Genomic DNA, 23650 nt, shown 5'->3' on the forward strand with positions numbered 1-23650 from the left:
AAAAAAATAAGTCTACTCATCAAGTAACATGACTTATTATATTTGACATCGATTTTATTCAATTATTTACTATTTTTCCAACGCCGATCACTAAGCTGTCGTCAAAATTCCACCAACTTTGTAGGAACTCCTTACACCCAGCAGTCGTACAAAGTGAGTGATTCTTTTCCTTTCAAGTGGATAAACAAGAAGTGGAAAGAAGGCTTCCATGTAACATCAACAAGTGAATCTTTTCCTTTGTAGAAACGCAGGATTCTCTGATCAGCTATTCCTTTCTTTTGTTCTTTTACATACATCTTCAGTTCTCCACTGCCCTCCATTTCCAAAGTTACCTGATTATACTTCTAATACTTATTTCAATGATCCAAGGTTGTGAAGCTTAACTTTCTATATCCAAGCGAAGGACTACATCGAGCGGCTATAGAATAACATCTATGGCTGCAACCGGAGATCAAGCTGCCTTCATTCTTAGCATTCCAAAACGAATAAAATGACAGATGAAACTCTTCGTACATCTGCCTTTCCGAGCACCCATGTAAAGGTTGGTATATCCTGAGTTTTGCCCTTTAGCTATCCTTTTCAACACGAGTGACGTAAGTTGCCTCGACTCGTCCATGTCCAACTTATCTGGACATATATTCAGACATGGTATGGAGGTATAGTTCTCTGAATATATGGAAAATTTTAGCTTTGCTCTTGTCTGGCACATATGCTCGCCTCCTGAGTTCGAGTAACATAGGTGGTTAGCAATTAACTTCTTTAAACCTTAACTATGGATATCAAGTGTTTAATGTCTGTTCTCTTTTACTATGTTGAACCATCATTCTTATTATGTGATGATTGTTTATTGTTGCAGGAAAAGTGGGCTAAAAATCTGTACATTGCAGCAATTTGTTATGGAAAAGACTGCTAATTCTGGACTGTAAAATTATTAGATGCTCTTTGAAGGAAAAAAATACAATTTGAAGTTTGAAACTTGAAAGCTTTGCTGTATTCTTGGTAATGAGTATAGTGGAGTTAATTCTGCTATAAGATCTCAAAAGAATCTAACTATTAAATCTGTGTTCAATTGATGAGAGATACATGTAAAATTAGTCAGGCTTAGTGTACTGGAGCAGCATATGTGGAGATCGATAGATGCTGACAAGTGTCCAGTAAAGAACATCTTCAACCTCAAGCTCACCCTCTGCTCTTGCTGCATATATGTCCTCACATATTGCAAGCAACCTGTATCAACATAAAGTATTCAGTTATATGTAACTTAAACAGGAGCAGAAATATCAAATTTAGATAAATATGATAAAGCATCCCCTGGGATTTCAAGGAGACTTTTTTCCTCTAAGGAGAGAACATGTTCCATCTCCGAGCTTTATACCATAGCCGATTAACGGTTATTCACCCAAATTAGAAGAGATAAACCACAAATCGTCGGTTTAATCATTTCTTTTCCTACTATTCAAGCCATCGTAAATCACTGTACATAAACAAATATGCGTCGAATAGAAACAACATCGATTTAGTGTAACATTGGTTTGAAATTGAATAAAAATATATATGCATGAACATACATGCATGTCTAGAATAAAAGGGCATCAATCCAAATATGTGTTTGCATACATGCGTTCATACATACTTGTTCGTTATGTATCAGATGTAAGTACTTAAAAAATAAACGAAGAGTCGGGACAACATAGATTCAATAAGACATCAATCTTAAATACATGGGCATACATACCTGTCACAAGAAGGAAGGTTCTCAAATTGTATTCTCATTCTGAGATCAGAACACTGGAGTCTGATGAAACGGCCAACAGCCAGCACAAAAGTAATGTAAAGACCCCAAATGCTGAATTTGCTCAGTGTATCCCCAAGAATGCCCTCTGATCAAACATACCAATCTAATCCAATCACACACTAATATATATATAAATGAAACGAAAGAGAAGTTAATCCAAATAAAAATGGTTGAACACCTATTGTTGAAAATCTTAGAATTAAAGGACTGAATCTTCTTCCTTATTTTTAGGAGTTGACTTAGTGTAAATATGTTTCTAATTGTAGTTCCTAATTCTTAGGGATTATTTCCTATTTTTTGCACTAATTCTTACTTTAAAAGATGTAATCTGCTGTTAGAGAAAGATCAGAATCATTTTTCTCAAATCTGTTCATGGTGTCAGAGCTGTAGGGATATTTCTGATCCATTCTACTTCTTTATTTTTCTCCCGTGTCTTGTTTTTATATCATGGCAAACACTGAAAATATTTCTGATTCTGAGACTTCACAAGTAACTCAGAATGTCAACCAAGCACTATCTCATAGTGATGTTAATTCGTCCCTCACAATCACTAATCACCGATTAGACGGGAAGAATTTTTTACAGTGGTCCCAATCGGTACTCATGGTGATTCGAGGTCGTGGGAAACTAGGATATATCAGTGGAGAAATTCCACGTCCTCACCTTACTGATCCTACATATGCTACGTGGGAACTCAATAATTCTATTGTCATTGCCTGGCTGATCAACTCCATGGAGAGTCACATAAGCCGAACCTACCTCTTGTTCAAGACTGCAAAAGAAATGTGGGATGCAGTCAAGGAGAACTATTCTGATCTAGGAAATGCTTCTCAAGTTTTTGAAATCAAGCTAAAATTAAAAGACATTCAGCAAGGAACTCTTGAAGTTACACAGTACTACAACAACTTAAAAGTCTTATGGCAGGAACTCGATATGTACTATGAAGTGGACTGGGGTGAAGGCTTGGAGCACACCAAGTTCATGTCACATCTCAATAAAGAACGACTCTATGAGTTCCTAGCAGGGCTGAACCGAGACTTGGACGAAGTTCGTGGCCGTATTCTGGGTAGGACCCCTCTTCCAACCATTGGAGAAGCATTTGCAGAGGTTCGGAGAGAAGAAAATCGTCACCAAGTAATGATGGAAGATTCCAAGAAACCAAAACCTGTGACCAATTATGGTCATAGTCCTACTGAATCATCTGCCATGGTCTCAAGGGGCCCTCAATCTCAAAAAATTCGAGCAGGGAATGATTCAAAACTAAGTCGCTCAAGAGATTGCCTGTGGTGTAGCTATTGTAACCGTACCGGCCACACAAAGGAAAAATGTTTCAAGCTCCACGATTATCCCGGTACAACAAAAATTCAGAAGGAAAACAAGGCTCTTTTATCCTTGGGCAGCTCATCCACTGCGACCTCTGTACCTACCGAAGCCGTTCAGGATGTTCGCCTAACAAAGTCCCAACTTGAAACTCTTCACAAGTTACTCGGTGCACCAATAAGCCGTGGTTCCTTGGCTATTCAAGGTATTGCTTTTAACATTACTTCTGAATCTAGTAACCATCCATCCTGCATTCTAGATTCGGGAGCATCCGATCACATGACAGGTAATTTATCATTATTCCATACGTATGCCCCCTGCCACTTCCAATCTCGAATTCGGATAGCTGATGGTTCATACTCATCTATTGCTGGAATTGGGGCTGTTCGACTCACTAAGGACTTCTCACTCGAGAAAGTTCTTCATGTCCCGAATTTATCTTGTAATTTACTGTCAGTAAGTAAACTTACTGAAGACAAGGCTTTTTGTGCTGAATTTTCTGCTGATGGTTGTATTATACAAGAATAGAAATCGGGGAGGATGATTGACACTGCTAAGGTTGATGATGGACTCTATATTTGGGATGACTACAAGGACAAGAATAAAAAAGGAGTATTTGCTCTCTCTACTTCAAACGATGACACTATCATGATGTGGCATCGTAGGTTAGGACATCCAAATTTCCTGTATTTGAAGCATTTGCTCCCTATGTTATTTCAGAATAAAAAAATCAATTCCCTGAAATGTGAAATCTGTCAATTGTCAAAACATACTCGTGTTCCTTATCCATTGAAGCCTTATATACAATCCAAACCTTTCTCTTTGATTCATAGTGACCTATGGGGGCCAAGTCGTGTTAAAAACATCACGGGGGCTAGATGGTTCATAACATTTATTGATGACCATACTAGAGTATGTTGGGTTTATATTCTAAAAGAAAAAACAGAAACTCCAAAGGTATTCCAGAATTTCCACTCCATGATCCAAACCCAATTTGACTCAAACATACACACGCTCCGCACTGATAATAGAAGGGAGTATTTCAATTATGTTTTAAGCCCTTATCTCTCTGAACAAGGCATTATTCATCAAAGCTCTTGTCCAGACACACCTCAACAAAACTGGATCTCAGAAAGAAAAAATATATATATACTAGCTATTGCTCGAGCCTTAATGTTTACCATGAAAGTTCCAAAATACCTATGGGGGGAGGCTGTCCTTACTGCATGTTATTTAATAAACCGTATGCCCTCTAGAGTTCTTAATCTCCAAAATCCTTTACATGTCCTACAAAAAAACTTTCCCCTGTTTCGTGTTCCTATCCTACCAGCCAAGATATTTGGTTGTAAAGCCTTTGTACATAATCACCAACCTAATCAATCCAAACTTGATCCCCGACACCTATGCGTCTTTATTGGCTACTCATTCACACAAAAAGGATACAAATGTTACTCACCCACCTTGCATCGCATATTTGTCTCTCGTGATGTCACATTTTTTGAAACTGACCCATATTTTTCTGCCACTCATCTTCAGGGGGAGACTCTTAGTGAAGATGAGACTCTTCATACTCTTCTTATTATACCCCCTAAGCCTATCCTTAACACCACTGTCACACAAAATTCTAAGGGTGACCCTGTCCTCATAACACCAGATTTGAGTATTCCACTGGAGAGAAATGAATTTTCCAGCGATGAAATCCCCATTGGAAGTAAGCTTCAACAACCTAATCCTTTTGAGAAACCCCAGCTACGGCCTCCATAAATCATTGTTTATTCTCGAAAACATTTTCCTCCTAAAAACGACACAGCAGCAGTGCCAAATTCATCCAACTCCGAGGACTGTCCTGTTTCAGATCAGTCTCCTGGTTCGTCGGATATGGATCTTCCTATCTCTGTTCGTAAAGGCACAAGAGCTTGTACTCAGCATCCAATCTCTCGGTTTGTATGCTATGGAAATTTATCAAAAGCTTACAAAACTTTTGTAACTAATATTGACAGTGTAAAGACTCCAAGAAATGTGAAAGAGGCTTTGGAATCAACCGAATGGAGACATGCTGTTTTTGAAGAAATGAATGCTCTCAAAAATAATGGGACATGGGAAGTTACAGATATGCCAGAAGGGAAGAAAACCGTGGGTTGTAAATGGATTTTCACCACAAAAATAAGCCTGATGGGAGTTTTGATCGGTACAAGGCCCGGCTTGTGGCAAGAGGCTTTACTCAAACCTATGGTCTCGACTATGATGAGACGTTTGCCCCCGTTGCAAAGCTGAATACTGTTCGAGTGCTACTTTCCTTAGCTGTCAACCTTGATTGGCCCTTAACACAACTTGATGTAAAAAATGCATTCCTCAATGGAGACTTGAGCGAGGAAGTACACATGGACTTTCCACCAGGCTTTGAAGAAGAAAAAGGGCGAGTATGTAGATTAAAGAAGTCACTATACGGACTAAAACAATCCCCAAGAGTTTGGTTCAACCGGTTTGCCAAGTCTATGACCAGCAAGAATTACACCTAGGGGCAAACAGATCATACACTATTTTACAAACACTCGGGAAATGGGAAATACTCTATTCTTATCGTCTATGTTGATGATATTATTCTAACAGGGTATGATTCGAGTGAGCTGTTGAAACTAAAAGACTTCCTCAACACAGAATTTGAGCTTAAAGATTTGGGGAATCTCAAATACTTCCTTGGCATGGAAGTAGCACGGACTCGGACAAGCATTTCTATTTCCCAACAAAAGTATGTTCTTGATTTATTGTCTGAAACTGGCATGCTAGGTTGTAAATCGGTCGAGACCCCAATGGAGTTCAATTCTAAGCTAGACAATGATGATGATGGGGAAGAAGTAGACAGAGGGAGATACCAGCGACTCGTGGGAAAACTAATTTATCTATCTCACACCCGACCTGATATTGCATTCGGTGTGAGTGTCATCAGTTAGTATATGCATGCTCCAAAGGAAAAACATTTGGAGGCGGTTTATAGGATGCTAAGGTATTTGAAAGGAACACCGGGTAAAGGTCTTCATTTCAAGAAAAACACCAGTCGTGACATATAACTTTACACTGATGCTGATTGGGCAGAATCAGTGAGTGACAGACGATCTAGAAGTGGTTATTGTAGCTATGTGTAGGGTAATCTTGTGACATGGAGAAGTAAAAAACAGTCCGTTGTGGCTCGTAGTAGTGCAGAGGTAGAATATCAAGCTTTATCTCATGGTATATGTGAAGGAATTTGGTTACAAAGATTAATGAAGGAACTTAAGGTATCCTATGTTAAACCTATGAAGGTATATTGTGATAATCAAGCTGCTGTCAGTATAGCATATAACCCAGTTCATCACGATCGTACTAAACATGTGGAGATAGATCGTCATTTCATCAGAGAGAAGGTAAATTCAGGAGAAGTTTGTATAACCTATCTTCCTACTAAGCAACAAGTTGCAGACTTGCTAACTAAAAGTTTGAGTAAGAATGTGTTTGAAGATTTTATTGGCAAGCTGGGATTGATAAATATCTACACACCAGCTTGAGGGGGAGTGTTGGAAATCCTAGAATTAAGGGACTGAATCTTCTTCTTTATTTTTAGGAGTTGACTTAGTGTAAATATGTCTCTAATTGTACTTCCTAATATTTAGGGATTCTTTCCTATTTTTTGCACTAATTCTTACTTTAAAAGATGTAATCTGCTGTTAGAGAAAGATCAGAATCATTTTTCTCAAATCTGTTCACCTATCATAGGTATTTTGCATATAGACCTTAATAGAACTTACGTGGTGTTTCCTCGGATACAATAATGGCCATTGGTCCAGCAAAGTCACAGCATCCGGTTCCACTTGATACATCAATGTCCTTAAAAGACCACCATTCTGGATTTCCATGATTGAGAATAAGATCCCCACTAACCTTATCAACCTGTAAAAAAACTATCATGTTTACTGTTACCTCAACAGATAACTGATGATGAATCTAAATGATCAGAACCGGGTGGATTTATATGTGTAACGACATACCGACTGTTCGAGAAACCGCAAATCACCAGAACCGGTAACCCGGAAATATTTTGGATAGATGTTAAAGATCCTGAAACTATTGGCAGTTCCATTAAGAACTTGCATTACTTCTGCAGGTGTAGGAAGATCATCATCTTCAACAAGTAACTGATGTTTCACAACTTCCTTCCCTTTCGGTCTATTTCTCATAAATTGCCAAGAGAAAATAATTCCCATGCTCCGGTGAAGAGATTCAATAAATCGGGATTGGACGACCGGAGGAACAAGCCATACTTTGCTTGCATCAGCTTGGCAACATATCAGTTGAATGTCTACTTCGTTGTAATTGTCTAAGTAGCCTTGCGGATCGAGATCGAGATGTTTGTGCTTTACTTTGTTCCATGAGATCCTTTCACACAAAGTGGTCTCAAACAATGTAAGCTTTCCGCTACTCGTCTCAATATCGACCTGAACACTGGCTTCCCTGATGGGGTTTGCAATGTTTGTTGGGTTACCACTGCTGTACATCTGTGTGGAAATAAAACCCAAGCATTCCCCAAACTGTATAGATGAGTGGTTGATGCTATGGAATTCTTCCAAAAAAATGGAATTTAAATTATTGTAACATAAAAAATTAGAATGTATAGTTTCAGATTCATACCAGCATCGGGGCCCATATGACACAAATCAGTATGAAGAACAAGCAAATGCCACTGCAAAACTTAGTCAGTTTTGTCTGTTTTTTTCCCTGTTGGTGTTTAGCTCTATTTAGATCCACATCGCATTTGACAAGAAACAAGCTTCCATAGATATCTTCCAACTGGATAGAAAGCTTAACATTAGAATGATTGAGCATGCGAGTTTCTTCAAGGAACTAAGAAAATATTTCAGGGTTTTACATGAACAATACATAAGCAGTTTATATATGATTGACTTACCTTCAACCAATCATACATGGTTAAAGATGTAGTTGTGCAAGACCAATCAAGTACACAACGGAGTTCATAAAGGAATGGGAGAGCACGATAAATTCGGAAACCCAAGTAATTTGTTTGAGAAATGCTACTTGTTAGGAATTGCCTATACAGACTGCTTTCATGTGGAATCCCGAATCGGATTTGTATGGCCTGCAGAGCCAGAGAGATCAGCTTCGTGAGGTAGATAGCACGAAGTGCAAACTTCCCGGCATGTCTATCCAAAGGCACCATTTGCCAAGCGTAGTTCGTGACGGAGTACGTGAAGAGGAAAAGTGTGAAAAGATAGAATATAACTTTGGCAGTTGCAAATGAACAAAGGTAAATGATACGATCCAGCACTATCAAGAAAAAGATAACCTGCAACAAGAGTCCAATTTTAATTCATTTCAGAGATTTAACCATTTAAACCGTGAACATAACATCAATGGCAAATAAATAACTTTTGACATCGAAAATTTTGTTACGATAAGAAGCTTGTTTATATAATTGATCGAACTGAGTCATACAAGCACTGGAAAAAACGATTTCATTTTAAGCAACGCTCGAAGTTTTCTCAAATGGAAATTCTGTGTTTAGAGGAATACCATTAAGATAAATACGAACTCTTTCGGGAATTGATCTTCATGCTGATAAACTTCGAGGAACTCACTGTTATTTTTTATGACTGATTGGTAGAAAATTGCCACCAAGAAGAAGACGACTAAATCTGCACAAAATACATAGGCGTATAGGTCTATCTGTTTCTTACCTCCACCGATTACCGAAAGTATTGTGTAAGGGAACTGTATTTCTCTAAAAATATCAGCATGGTAAGCTTCTAGAATCTCACTGGTTACATCGGCAGACGGAGTTAACGACCTTTGCCATTCTTTGACGGAAGAACCTTCTGAAGGGGAGGCATATAACACCTCGAAAACAACCAGGGCAACGTTAAAATTTTCCGGACTTCGTTCAATGCTTTGAACTCGAACCCTACTTGCAGGATACATATTGAGGTTGTCTCTGCATCTTCTATCATGCAGAATCTGCAGCAACTTGTTCATTTTTGATTCAATTGTCTCAGGTTGAATGCCATCCCCAGATGGTGAGTTGACTTCCATAGATAGTTGCACAAAGTAAGGAGGAGTTTCGGATTCTTGTGTCAATGATATCCAATACCTGTAAAGGTTTCGAATCAACACTTCTGTTGTGTTCCTTATACGTAAAAGCAGTCTCTTTATTCTCTTGATAAATCCAAAATCATATGCAGCCGTGTCCTGGTACTGACTTTCTGTAGTAAAGCTGAACTCAGCTGCCGCTGTCCATTCTCCATCATTGGTAGTTATGGCATACTGTAAGAGAGTAAACAAATACACTAAAAATAGAGGCCAATGGATGATCACAAAAGATGACATGTTCTTGAATGACGGAAACCCCAAATCCCTAATCAACCCGGCTTCGAAAATCATCCCGAAATGTTGGATGATAATTTGGTATAAGTATTGAAGCAAAATACAGACCTCGGTGTAAATTAGCATAATAACCCAGAACATGTGGCTTGGACCGGTATTTACGCAGAGAGCATATAAGAAGAGACCAACCAGATAAACCATGGAAAGCAAACTAAAATTCCATAGGAAAATCAGGATAAAGCAACAGTAACAAACAACATTGTTATTTGATCTCATTTGTTCCCAAATATGGTGTAATATGATCCTGATTTGCCAGCGTGAAACATTGAACCTGTTCCTATCAGTATCAGATACCATCGAATGTGTTTTTTCAACATGTTCAATACCAAAATCGTTCTCTACCTCATAATATACCTCATCGTCTGAAGAATTATCAGATAAATCCTCCTTTTCGTGTTCAATGTTCAAGAGGTTCACTAGATTCATGACTGCCATACTACCAAGAGACTGCATCTGTGAAACCCCATCACCTATCAGTTGTACTGCTGACGCGAGTTGGCTTCTCTTGCCTACGTATTTTTCCTGTGGCCTTGTATGGGAATTAAGGAATGTGTTATCGTTAACTGTATCTTGTAGTTCATTGATCTCGAACATTGAATCGATTGACTGCTGTCTGGAGTCCTCTACAGACAGAACTCCAGTTCTTTCACTTATAGGAGATCCATTCATATCATAAGTAAATGACAAATCGGCATCTCGTTTTTCGGGGGCAGTTTGAGAAAGATTTGAGTTTACTGAAAAATTCTGGTTTCTCTTGATTTTGCTTTCAGGAAAGGTGTTACCACAATTAATGGTGCTCATACTTTGAAGTTGGATCAGCAAGTTGAGCATCTCTGATTTGATTTTTTCAACTTGTAGATTACGCATGCGCTTTTGTTCCTCGGATTTACGTATCTGTTGCAAATGTGCAGTCTTCCAAGCAGCCTTCTTCTCCTGCTCACGAACTAAAGCACCAATCTTTTCTGCTTCAATATATTTCGATACATAGTCAAACTCCAAGGATGAAAACATGTATGACTGAAGTGAAATCAGAATGAATATTATAACCTCAACAAGGGCAAATCTGGATGTAACTTGAAATCCGTATTTGTGCAACCCGATCACTTTGTTGATCTGATCTATTTCGCATTCCCCCTCACAAAAACCGCCTAGAAAAGGAGACTGGTATGCAAGGCTAAGGACAATAAGAGCAAAATTGTAAATCCGCAAGAATTTGAAGATACTATTCTTCTTCTTTAGTATTTGAAGTCTAATCCGGAAGAAAACTAGCGCAAATCCAAGGTATCCAAGGTGAAGAATATCATACTCTAGTGTTCCAGTGATCAAAATCAAAGCAAGCACAAGATCCAGTAAGTGACAATAACTGTAAAGCCTCAGGTAGTCAAGAAATGTCCACAAGACTTTTGTTTCAAATGAGAGATCACTCAGACCCGATACTTCTTTTGAGTGAAACATCATTTGTTTATATGTCTGAAACCCCGAGAGACTTGACAAGCGATCCGCATGAAGTTTAAGACAAGAAAACATGAATACCGCATAATAACTGATAAGCATTCTGGGATGATCTACTGCGAGACCTGCAAAAAGTTTTGGTAAAATAGCTTCACCGTTAAGGTAAATTAAACATAAGATTATAATGCAACAATGAAACCAACAATGGTTGACTAATAATCACATCCAAAAATTGCTTTCTCCTAGAAAAGAGTACTTCACATATATAAATTCTTTACGCCTTTGAAGCAATCTGATTGCTCATCTGTATGCAGTATATATATATATATATGAGTATCCTCTTTTATGGTGCTTGAAACAGAAATTAAAACCATTCAACTAGCTTGTTTTGAGTTTCAAATAGCATACGTATATATATTAAGTAATTTTGTCTCCTAACTGACTATGCAGAGCATTTCATAGAAAGATACCTAGCCAACACTTCTGGCAATAGTCAAAATGGATATGGGAACTTCTCCAACAGTCGTCGCAAAGCACTTCAGCCTTAGTCGGGTAAAGATGCATCCAAGAAGTAAGATTCAGAAAAAAAGCCATATACTCGAGGGTGATAACAGAGGCAAACAAGAAAACGAATAATAGCCACAGTTTACTTATGATGTCCCGGGGCAAAAGAATGCAAGCAGCAAGAGATGCAATGTAAAGCAAAGATATAGCATTCAGCACGGAAAAGCTGGCAAGAAGCAAAGCAATCATGTTAATCTCGAGGCCAAAGAGATTAAACATATTCTCTACCCAGAACTTGATATAAACTTTCAGACTAGCCTTTTGCATTGCCAACCTCTCCTTTTTCAACACATGAATTTGCTTTCTCTTCCATCTAAGGTTATTGTAGGAACTTTCCTGTGAGCGCCTGTTTGTATAGTTTCTTCCTTCAATGCCTCCTACAGGATCCATACCTCGAGAAAAGCTAGTCTTAAGAGATGGACATGAATAGCTTCTGGTATTTTTCATTTTGCTTAATAGCAGATTGACATCTAAAAATTTTCCTCTGGTAAAAACGGTGGCTTCATTTGAGGCTATTTCGGTTGCAATAAACAAATCACAAGAGTCCTGCAACCATCCTTCATTTATAAAGTTGCAAGGCATCTTTTCAAACCATTGAGAGACATTGTGCTGCAGAATACACGCAATAATAACCAGCACTTTTCCTCTCAAGCCAGATTCTACACCGAAGAAACCAGGTTCATACACCTGCAAGCCGAGGAAAAATGAAACTGAATAGTGTTTTTGACCAGGGAACATCTCAGCCTGGTAACCCCACATCTGAAAAGGATACTCAATCATCACAAGCAATGCAGTATAAACTAGAAGGAGTTTCGAAGGGATCTGAGAGTTTTTTGACAAAACCATACAAATGACTAATCCGAAAAGATAGGAAAACCCTAATGCACTAATCGGAGACAAAGATGCATAAAATACAGCAAGATATAGTATCTTTTCACTATGCCAAATTAGAAAGCGCTTGAGAAAACTAAAACTATCAGTTTTTGGCATGTCATCCCTTGGCGCAAAGTTTTCGCTTTGCCTCCTCTCATAACTATGTAGCTGCATCACAATTAATACAGCTAAGGACTCGCAAATGTTATTCAACATTGAAGCTTCTGGGTTATAACCAAAGGCTGAAGAAAGCTTAACCAACCCTGACAACCATTCCTGAAGCCAAGAGAACGCACTTAACCCATAAATGAACACAAACACTGCAATGGCATAAACTTTCAGGGGTAGCCAAAGGCGCTTTACCGTCTTCCCTACGAGTTGTCTTTCGGTGATCCACATTAGAAGGAAGAATAGGTAACCAAATGAAGAATAGTTAGGTATTACTACGTAAACTGTAAGAAGGATCGTGAGAAAGACAATATAAGCTCCACATGGTCGATATATCAAAAGAAACTTCTGACCAATAGCATTCAGATACAATCCTATCTTTCTCTCTGCAAGATCAAACAAAATGAAAATCAATGAGAATATGAATAAGTTAATTCGAGGTACCGTGATCAAAATAGACATGTGAATTGTGCGTATGTGCCTGTTACAGAGATTCCTATAGTTTCCTCAGGATGTGATTCTTATAAATCATAGATAATTGATGAGGATGCTCATATTTAGAAATTAGAATCATTCGAAAGAAATCAAGTTTTGCACATCATTGAAACTGAAACACCAAATATGAATCTAAGGATGATCAATCCTAACTGTTTATAAATGTCACATTACTTGATCCAAAACACATAATAGGAATCTTCATCAAAATGATGAAAAGATTTGGGAGCCTTTCTAGAAATATGCTTGTTTTCAAGGCAGAGAAAATATCAAAGCAATGTTGGATATTTCAACCTCGGATGAGTAGTACCATGAGAAAAGTTTATTGTCGGGGTCTTTCTTGATCTTGAGGTATAAACCGTCAAAATGACAGATTTGAGCAAACCAGCTCTCAAGATGCTAAATCCTATCGGAGGGCAAGGAGTGTGTTGAACTATCGCTGAAAATGAAAGCAACATTTCAAAACCGTGATTATGAATGGCAGAACAGCAAGCAAGCACAGCGATCTTCAGGAAGTCTCCAGAATTAACATGTTTAAAGGAACCTGCACCAAATCATCCAAGGTAATATTAGAAATTCTTTTTACTTAGGAGATGTAAGAATGTACTGAATAATCATCTATATTTGCCAGCTTTTTATCATCTGCATTAAGATTATAGAGGAAATTCGAATAAAGTATACACATACCTAATTGCGAAAGAATTTTCTCTGCAATTGAGCCTTTCTTCTCCAAGGTGGAAGATATTAGATTAAGCTGAAGAAGATATAACAGTGTGAAATGTGCCTCACATAAAAGAATTAGGCAATGCCGTATTTTCGTACCTACATGTTGGCTTAATAGAAATATCAAGAAAAACGCCACTGAGATGTAAGCAGAAAGGTCATAGTTAGTACAGATATAATATTATTTTCTGATAAGATTGCAAATTCTTTGGCTACCAAACTGAACATAATTGAAAATGGCTTAACTTACTGTATAAGGCAGGGATGAGGCCAGGGTTCAATGCAATAAGGAATAATAGCAAAAGCGCCATAGCTCGAGAACTTTTGCGCAGTCCATATACTATTGTAGCTACAATTAATACTTTAGTTTCTTCAGTGTCTGAAATTAAAAACCAATGTGAAACTATTGTCAGTAGATTAAACATCGAAACTGGTAAATAAAACTAGATGCATAACAACAAGAATGAATGGTTGGATGTTTAAAGAAGTGATAATGGGATTAAGATATTGTTAGGAAAATAAACCGAGTACAAGTAATTTCCCTATAACCAGATTAGTGAGAATGCGAAATAAAAGCGGAAAAATAATACCCGAAAATTGATAACGGAGTTCAGCCAATTGTGCTTACGTCTCCGGGCTGCTGCAGATCTTTTACTAAGAGAGAAAATTTACAGGTGTTTACAAAACACTCACTACTCACAAGAAAGCTCTCTAGTATAGGAAGAAAGAAATGTTTTGGGATGATTTTGAAGCTAAATGGGTAAGGGTATTTATAGTAGAAATTTAGGGACTAATCTTTGAAAATACCCTAAAGTGCAATGACTAAAGTGAATTTACCCATTCCTATTTTCAACAAACATCTACCAAAATTTTACCAAACTTTGAAAAACATTTTTCAAAGAAACATTTACCAAACTTTGAAAAAACATTTTCCAAAGTTGGTTGCCAAACTTTGAAACTTTTAACAATCTCCCACTTGAAGACTGATTTTAATATGTCTTCACACCTCGATCAATGCAGCAGCATGTCTGGTCTTGTTATTCTAGCATGCCAACTGAAGCTGAACACAACTTCAGTTTGTCCGTAGTCACCTTCTTTGTCAACATGTCTGCCGGATTTTGAGCTCCACTAATCTTTTCAAGTTTCAAAATCCCATCTTCCAGAAGAGACCGGATAAAATGATTTCTCAATTGTATGTGCTTTGTCCTGGAATGAAAAGACGGATTCTTTGCTAGATGGATAACACTTTGACTGTCGCAATACAAGATATTGTTTTCTTGTTTCTTGCCTAACTCTTCCAAGAAACTTTGGAGCCAAACCATCTCCTTGCTGGCTTCCGTAACAGCGACATATTCTGCTTCAGTTGTGGAGAGAGCAACTATCTTCTGTAGTTGAGAAACCCAACTCACTGCAGTTCCTCCTAGAGTATAGACATACCCTGTAGTGCTCCTTCTGATGTCGACATTTCCGGCTAAGTCAGCATCTACATAGCCTGTCAGTATCATATCTCCACCTTTGAAACAAAGTGCTTTGTTTGTGGTACCCCGAAGATATCTGAGGATCCATTTGACTGCTTCCCAGTGTACCTTGCCCGGATTATTCATGTACCTGCTAACAGCTCCCACTGCATGAGCAATATCTGGTCTGGTACAAACCATGGCATACATCAGACTTCCAATTGCTGAGGCATACGGCACCTTCACCATGTGTGCACGTTCTTCCTCCGTCTTTGGTGATTGGTCTTTGGAGAGTCTGAAATGAACACCTAAAGGTGTACTTACTGGTTTAGCATCTTGCATGTTGAACCTGGAGAGTACTTTGTTGATGTACTCAGCCTGCGATAACATCAAAGTCACCGACTTTGTGTCTCTCTTGATCCTCATCCCAAGAATCTGCTTTGCAGCGCCCAGATCCTTCATAGCAAACTGCTTCGACAATTTTTGCTTCAAGTTTATGATCTCTTGCATGTTTGAGCCTGCAACGAGCATGTCATCAACGTACAACAATAAAATAATGAAACTATTGTCGAACCTCTTGATGTAGCAACAATGATCTGCTTGGCATCTGGTAAAACCACTGCTACTCATGAAACTATCGAACTTCTTGTACCACTGTCTAGGAGCTTGTTTTAAACCATACAAGCTCTTCTTCAACCTGCATACCAGGTTTTTCTTGCCTGCCTCTATGAAGCCTTCTGGCTGCCTCATATAGATCTCTTCCTCCAAATCACCATGAAGGAAAGCTGTCTTTACATCTAACTGCTCGAGATGTAAATTCTCTGCAGCTACAATTTTCAACACCAGTCTGATTGTAGACAGTTTTACGACTGGAGAGAAAATTTCATTGTAGTCAATACCTTCTTTTTGCTGAAAACCTTTGACAACCAATCTTGCTTTGTAGCGTTTTCTCCCATCATGTTCTTCTTTGATCCTGTAAATCCACTTGTTATGGAGCGCTTTCTTGCCTGGTGGTAATTCAGCTAATTCCCACGTCTGATTTGACATAAGCGAGTCCATCTCATCTTTCATGGAAGACTCCCACTTGACTGAATCCTCCACCTGCATTGCTTCATCATAGCACTCTGGTTCACCATTGTCAGTCAGCAACAAATAGTGCAAAGAAGGCGAATACCGTTGGGTTGGTTTAGGAATTCTGGAGGAGCGTCTCAGTTCTGGTGTGTGTGGTTCTTCTTGAACTGCTTCAGGATTGATCTGAACATCATTTCCAGAAATATCCTCGAACTCAGCAAATTCTTTTGTTTCAGCTTCGGTATTACTTGATTCTGCGGTTGACCTATCTTTGTACATCACATTTTCATTGAAAATGACGTCTCTTCTTCTGATGATCTTTCGATTTTCGTAGTCCCAAAACCGGTAACCGAACTCATCACCACCGTAACCAACAAAGACGCATTTGTTGGACTTGGCATCAAGTTTACTTCTTTCAGCAGAGTTTATGTGTACATAAGAAATACAACCAAACACTCTTAAGTGTGAAAGGTTTATTTCTTTCTTGCTCCAAACTTCCTCTGGTATTCCGCCATCCAAAGGAACTGAGGGCCCACGGTTGATCAGGTAAGCTGCAGTGTTGATAGCTTCAGCCCATAGAAATTTGGGCAATCCGGCATGTATCGTCATGCTTCTGGCACGTTCATTCAGAGTTCTGTTCATGCGCTCTGCTACGCCATTCTGCTGCGGTGTTATGGGAACTGTTGTCTCCATCTTGATCCCATTGTTTGCGCAGAAATCTCTGAAACTACTGTCTCTGTACTCTCCTCCATTGTCAGACCTCAACCGCTTGACTTTCAAACCAGTCTCATTTTCCACCATGGCCTTCCATTTTCTGAAGGTATCAAAGACTTCTGATTTATTCTTCAGAAAATAAACCCACACCTTCCTTGTTGAATCATCGATGAAGGTGACATAATATAGTGAGCCTGCAAGAGATGGAACAGGGGATGGTCCCCATACATCAGTATGAACCAATTCTAACCTTTCTGCCTTGGGAGTCTTGCCAATCTTTGTAAAACTGACTTTCTTTTGTTTTCCAAAGATGCAATCCTCGCATAGTCCAACATCTACATTCTTTAGATCCGGCAGTTTCCCTTTTGACAGAAGTATCTTCATTCCTTTCTCGCTCATATGGCCGAGCCTTTGGTGCCATAGGTTTGATTTTCCATCAGCATCTGCTACTGCAATGATATTCTCTAAATTGGAGGTTACATAGAGAATACCGGTCTTCTTACCACGAGCAATGACGAGTGCTCCTTTGGTAATCTTCCATTCACAGCCTGAAAAAGTTGTACTATATCCTTCTCCATCAAGCTGCCCAACAGAAATCAGATTTCTTTTGAGGCCAGGAATATGTCTCACTCCTGTCAGCTTCCAGGTGGTCTGGTTTGGCAGCTTTAGTCGGATGTCTCCTTTTCCGACGATCTTCAAGGTTTCATCATCAGCTAGATGAACCTTCCCAAAATCACCACTGACATAGTTCTCCATGATTTCTCGGCATGGGGTGGAGTGGAAAGATGCCCCTGAATCCAAGATCCATGATTCAATCGGACTGTTGACGCTTAAAATCATGGCATCACCTGTCTCCTCCGTCATGTTGGCAGATTCCTGTGCGCCGGTATTTTTCTTCGGTGCTCGACAATCTCTTTTGAAGTGACTCTTTTTGCCGCAATTATAACAGGTAAAATCTTTATTTCCTGTTCTTGATTTGCCCCTTCTAGATTTTGATCTGCCACGATTTGAATTTCTTTCTGAAGTTCTCCCTCTAGACTCCGTGTGTAAGGCTGAGGAGGTTGATGCTTCACCCGATTCTCTTCGTCGAATTTCTTCACTCAATACCAGATCCCGAACATCGTCGAATTTTAATTTGCTGTTTCCCGACGAACTGCTGACTGCTGTAACAGTAGCATTTCAACTGTCTGGTAGAGATGATAAGAGAATTAAAGCTCGAACTTCATCATCGAACTCAATTTCCACTGAACTCAACTGGGTTGTGATTGTGTTGAGTTCATTTAGGTGTTGTGCCACCGATGCCCCTTCCGCCATCCGCAAATTGAATAATCGCCTCATCAAATGAACTTTGTTTGAGGCCGATGGCTTCTCGTACATACTGGAGAGAGCCGCCATAAGACCCGCCGTGGTCTTTTCCTTTGCTATGTTAAAAGCAACATTGCGGGATAACGTCAGTCGGATAACTCCGAGGGCTTGTCTGTCGAGAAGAGCCCAATCTTCATCCTTCATGCCCTCTGGTTGCTTTCTTGAGAGAGGTTGATATAGATTTTTCTGGTACAAAAAATCTTCAATCTGCATCTTCCAAAAGCCAAAGTCCGCACCATCGAACTTTTCAATTTTCACCTTCCCTTCGTCTGCAGCCATCGCTCCCACTCGAATCTGGCTTCGTTTGGATCGTTTCTGACAATTCTTGCGAATCACCGTGTATTAGAACACCACCGTCGACAAACTCGTATCGCCGACCAAATTTCACTATTCACGAAATTCACTATTCACGTGAATAGTAATGAATAGTAACCTCGCAGAAAATTTGACAAAATTCACAACCAAAAGCTCTGATTACCAGTTGTTAGGAAAATAAACCGAGTACAAGTAATTTCCCTATAACCAGATTAGTGAGAATGCGAAATAAAAGCGGAAAAATAATACCCGAAAATTGATAACGGAGTTCAGCCAATTGTGCTTACGTCTCCGGGCTGCTGCAGATCTTTTACTAAGAGAGAAAATTTACAGGTGTTTACAAAACACTCACTACTCACAAGAAAGCTCTCTAGTATAGGAAGAAAGAAATGTTTTGGGATGATTTTGAAGCTAAATGGGTAAGGGTATTTATAGTAGAAATTTAGGGACTAATCTTTGAAAATACCCTAAAGTGCAATGACTAAAGTGAATTTACCCATTCCTATTTTCAACAAACATCTACCAAAATTTTACCAAACTTTGAAAAACATTTTTCAAAGAAACATTTACCAAACTTTGAAAAAACATTTTCCAAAGTTGGTTGCCAAACTTTGAAACTTTTAACAGATATGATAGTTTTAAGTAAGATTTCGGCAGCAGAGGTATCAAGCTAATAGTAATACTAGCAAAATGTTTGGCCTTTTGATAGCCCTAGAAAGGTTGACTTGAGAAGGAATACAGATTATAAAAGAATCAGCCTAAGAAAAGAAAAGGTGATCCATCCAGATAACCAGATATTATAGTTTCCTTACCATCTAAAGTGGAATCATCACTCGAAGAAGGTCCATCCTTCTCAGATAAGTATAGGAAAACGGAATTGTTCACAAGATTACTCAATGCAACAAGAACCCCAAGGCTAAATTGTGCCAATAGATAAAATCCAGGAATAGGGTAGTGCCATAGACCGATAGTTTCCCAAATCTCCATGTCCTGCAAGCATTTTTTTCAATATGTCAAAGATTATACAATTATATCAATTTAAACTGCTGACAGAATATAAGCTAGAAAACTACCTCCCATTTCTCCTTATTAAGGGCCGTGAAAGCTATGTTGAATATGTATGTGCTAACAGCCCACAAGAGAATCAAAACAAGAAGCAACCCATTCAAGCGATGCAAGTGATACATCGAGGGGAAGATATACAGAATATAGCCAACATATGCAAGAAGTCCGAATGCATAGAGACTTGCAAAGTGGAAACTCCATAAGGAAAGAGCAAGCAAGGAAATCTGCCATATTCAAGTAAATACTCTTAAGAAACAAAGGAACCACTGTGGAGGTAACAAATTTCGATCCATGTGATTTCCAAAGAGAAGAAAACACATTAAGGTTCACACAAACCCTACAGTTCCTGTCGGACTTACGATATAGAATCAAAGGAAAGCATGACAAATGAACCCTGTAATCCATTGATGTCCCTACCATAGTCAGTTAAGAAAAACAGTTCACATGGGACATATCTATAGTTTTGTAGGTCTTTATTGTTATTATTACTATTTATGGAATCGAATTTGCATTATTTCACATCCATATGCAGTACCTGAGACATTATGATTGTGAACAAAAACAATTCACAAGGGATGAAAGTTCTATAAAAGAAAGAAATGTATTATGCTTACCGGAAAACCATAAGTAAAATAATTAATACCAAAAGTCCGTAAAATTGGTCCTCTCAGCAAAATATTAGAGTGCCTAACACCAGATCTGCAAAGCATTTTTCAGACGAAGAGAAGTTAAAACTGTAGATATCAATGCATCTCCTCTCATGTTATGCAATGATAAATATCAAAACAACCTTATATCATGCTGACCGCCAAACTTATAAACACAATGTGTGCATGGTTTACATTTTGCCATTCCGTGAAATTTTCAATACCAAAACCAACCAAAATGTGCTTTGAAGGGAAACCTCCCACATTAAATACCTCGATTCACGAATAAAGAAAGAATGCTTTGAAGGAAGAAGTTGCTTAGTCAAGTTGCTTGCTCTCATTGACATGATGAAATCCATTTCTATGAGATCACATCTAATCCAAGATAGCTGCAAAAAAGTTAGGGGTTACAGCATGGAAACAGTAGCTCAAGTATAGCAGTAAGTTATACTCACAATGACATAAAAGACTAAAAGAGAAAGACCAGAACAAATTTCCGACCACTCTGACTTAGTAGATATCTTATAGAGCCCAATGAAATTAGCCAGCCACCCAAAGATCCCAGAATACTCAACAGGGAGTTGGTATATATAGAGCAAGATGATGTTCAAGCCAGCATATAACAAAAGGTACCTCCAAGACCTTCAAAATCAGACCCAAAAAATATTAAATCAATAAATGAGCCAGATAACATTAAAAGTTAACAAATGCGAAATCGTAATCTGATCTCTAGCCATAGGAGTTTGAAAATGCTTACCTGAAAAGGCCAAGAAAGTTGCTTGTTAAAGACCAATCAATAAGTCCAATACTACTGCAAATAAAAAATGGTAAAGAAGCCCAAGAGGGATGACTGATTCCCACAACAAGTTGTACAGCAGGCAACAATAAGCAGCATAAAACCCTGAGATGGGAACCTTCAATGAAAGGAAATAGGAAGATAGTTTCAAGTCAAATTCTAATGTGTATGTAACTATAGGAACGGGAGAAATCAACAATGTAACTTAAAAACAACTGATTACATCAAACATTTGTCAAAGAACATGAGTAACCCCAAAATTGTTTATTGTTTTGACTAATAACACATACCAAACAGTACCAGTTGACTTTCTTAATGACAAAACTGGATTGAACTCAAAGTCAAGACTTCTTAGACAATCATGTAAGCTAAATGTAACCGTGTCGGTAAAGGATTCATTACACACAGGACAACCAAGAAGAAAGAATTAAGTTTTGGTGCTTTCAGAAACAAACAAGAAGCCTCATGACCTATTGAACTAGGATGTCTACTGCTTATTAACTAAAGTGCTAAGTATTTTTTTTAAAGAAAAGAAAGGTAAATCCAAAAGCATATGACATATAAACAGAATATATATACATAACGAGAATTAGAAAATTGTTAACAAGAAAGATGTGCTGCAAAACAAACCTATCTGCATTACAAAGGAATATAGATCACCCCAAAATGCATCTCTCTGTGAATCCATGCCAAATCTACTATCGCGTATTTCAAATAATGCAACTAAAGCTGCTAGTATTTGTACTATCAAGAAATATATTACAGACGGAAAGCTCGACGACTGATCTCTGCAAAATTCATCTCATATTAATGTTCAATTTATATAGAAAGAAAACATAAATATTAATTCAAGTGTTAAATTTTACCTTTCGAAACCGATTAGCTTTGCCCATTGAGCATCAGAAATGCTCCATTGGTCTCCATTCACAATCCAAACAATGTAAAATATGGAATGTGCTAGTATAGTTACCGATGAAAAGATAAGTGTATACCATGATAAAAGAGATTGCCATTGAAACTGAAAACCTATCACACACCAAAAATACTTGCTTAGAAATTCTAGCCTTAGAGAATGTAATTTCTGATCTGACTTTAGTCGTTTATGGCATGAATAAAAATGCACGTAAGAACTAATGAAATGATTAAAGAAATGCAATCAAGAATATGACTTATCACTTGATCCTTTACACCTTCCAAAGTTTTGAATATAAAACCGTAGCTTGATTGGCTATAAAACACTGGAAGTTTTGAATATAAAACCATCGAGAATTTACATTATCTTTAACTTCTTGGTTGGCTGTTAACTGAATTCCCATTTAAACAAACAATAATTTCATTATATCTAATACATTATTGATTGTAAATATTCTAAGAAGAAAGGAAGTGAGAATTCAAATGAAGAGAGAACATAAGTTCTGTTCGAAAAATTGCTTGCTGAAAAATTAAAGAAATGTACTTCGTCTAGAAATTATCCTTCGTTAATCTACATTGCAAGACAAAAAACAGGAAAAGTTTAGACGGTTACCTATTTCTGGAGCTGCATATTGAATTAGGAGAAAGGTTATCAGATCAATCAGAGATATCAAACTCCGATTTAGCAAAGCAGCTGCAGAAGGAAAAGGGAAAAGGAAAATAAAATAGTTAACAGTTTCCCATTTTTGCTTTAGAATTTAACAGGTTTTCTCTTAGCTAACTCTTCAAGCTAAATGCATAATCACATTACGAGGCATTAAAAAAAAAGTTATCTTTTTCTACTGCATTCTTAGAGTAACAGTAGATATTCACAAAAACATTTCATTTACAGATATGAAAACATTCTGCAGTTCTGATTATCTTCAATTGATAAAACTTTGATAAGGAATCAGATCCACATTAAATTCTCTGATACGAAAATATGTCGAATGAAAAAATTTGCTACGATATTGGAGTTATGAAAGCATACCTATCAAGAGAAGAAAAGGCAATACAAATCCAATGAGGAACCTCCCCATAATAATCTCTCCTTCTAATCGGAAACATCATCTTTGTAGTTGCACCATAACTGAAATCCAGAACTCATTAGCGTAATATTGTATCGTTGATGCCCAATTAGAGTCAAAATAATATGAACCCAAGACAAGATCACCCATCAGAAAAAGCTTCATTGAGCAGATAGTTCTTCATGGTTTTTCACCATTGATGAGTTTTGAGAACACTTCATGGTTGGCTGCAGTCAATTATTATGAAGAAAATAAGATAAGCCATTTCATATAAATCCGTCTCTTATTCACCAAATCAATGCTGCAACAAGAATCATAAAAAGAAAAAGGCCTTTTTGGGTTCTTTTGGTGGGAAGGATGTCTTTTTTATCTTCTCACAATATTACTTGAAACCAAAACTGGATTTTTGTAAACATTGATCT

The 23650-nt window shown here is 37.9% G+C and overlaps 1 protein-coding gene and 1 long non-coding RNA gene across 3 annotated transcripts; one reads left to right on the forward strand and one right to left on the reverse strand.

The window, feature by feature from the left end:
* The first annotated feature begins 429 nt into the window (after positions 1 to 429).
* On the forward strand, positions 430 to 1050 carry LOC120151309. Its single transcript, XR_005518603.1, has 2 exons — positions 430 to 541; positions 857 to 1050. It is a non-coding gene; the product is annotated as an uncharacterized LOC120151309 (long non-coding RNA).
* A 41-nt stretch (positions 1051 to 1091) lies between these two features.
* LOC120151305 (piezo-type mechanosensitive ion channel homolog) lies at positions 1092 to 23368 on the reverse strand. 2 transcript variants are annotated; one of them, XM_039163817.1, is made up of 21 exons: positions 23192 to 23368; positions 22775 to 22855; positions 22116 to 22275; positions 21880 to 22037; positions 21211 to 21367; positions 20909 to 21095; positions 20727 to 20842; positions 20421 to 20505; positions 19815 to 20030; positions 19554 to 19731; positions 14070 to 14198; positions 13784 to 13957; positions 13407 to 13640; positions 11467 to 12987; positions 8678 to 11121; positions 8055 to 8450; positions 7778 to 7936; positions 7138 to 7644; positions 6898 to 7039; positions 1736 to 1880; positions 1092 to 1227 (listed from the first exon to the last, which is right to left on the reverse strand). In XM_039163817.1, exons 1-21 carry the CDS (start codon positions 23238 to 23240, stop codon positions 1092 to 1094), a joined length of 7374 nt encoding a protein of 2457 aa, XP_039019748.1. In that variant the 5' UTR covers positions 23241 to 23368. The 2 variants fall into 2 exon arrangements, with proteins under 2 accessions (XP_039019748.1, XP_039019749.1); XM_039163818.1 differs by lacking the exons at positions 21211 to 21367; positions 21880 to 22037; positions 22116 to 22275; positions 22775 to 22855; positions 23192 to 23368 and having other exon boundaries at positions 20727 to 20828; positions 20909 to 20983.
* Between the last annotated feature and the right edge of the window lie 282 nt (positions 23369 to 23650).

This window comes from Hibiscus syriacus, unplaced genomic scaffold, assembly GCF_006381635.1.
Source record: "Hibiscus syriacus cultivar Baekdansim isolate YM2019G1 unplaced genomic scaffold, ASM638163v2 tig00111053_pilon, whole genome shotgun sequence".
Classification (NCBI taxonomy): domain Eukaryota; kingdom Viridiplantae; phylum Streptophyta; class Magnoliopsida; order Malvales; family Malvaceae; genus Hibiscus; species Hibiscus syriacus.

Excerpts from the sequence above, each read along its gene's own strand:
- LOC120151305 (XM_039163817.1), bottom strand. The coding sequence starts at position 23,240 with ATGGGGAGGTTCCTCATTGGATTTGTATTGCCTTTTCTTCTCTTGATA. Across the intron at positions 20,031-20,420 it reads ATTTTACTTATGGTTTTCCG|ATTTCCTTGCTTGCTCTTTC; the intron begins GTAAGCATAATA and ends TGAATATGGCAG. Across the intron at positions 1,881-6,897 it reads TGTATCCGAGGAAACACCAC|AGGGCATTCTTGGGGATACA; the intron begins GTAAGTTCTATT and ends ATGTTTGATCAG.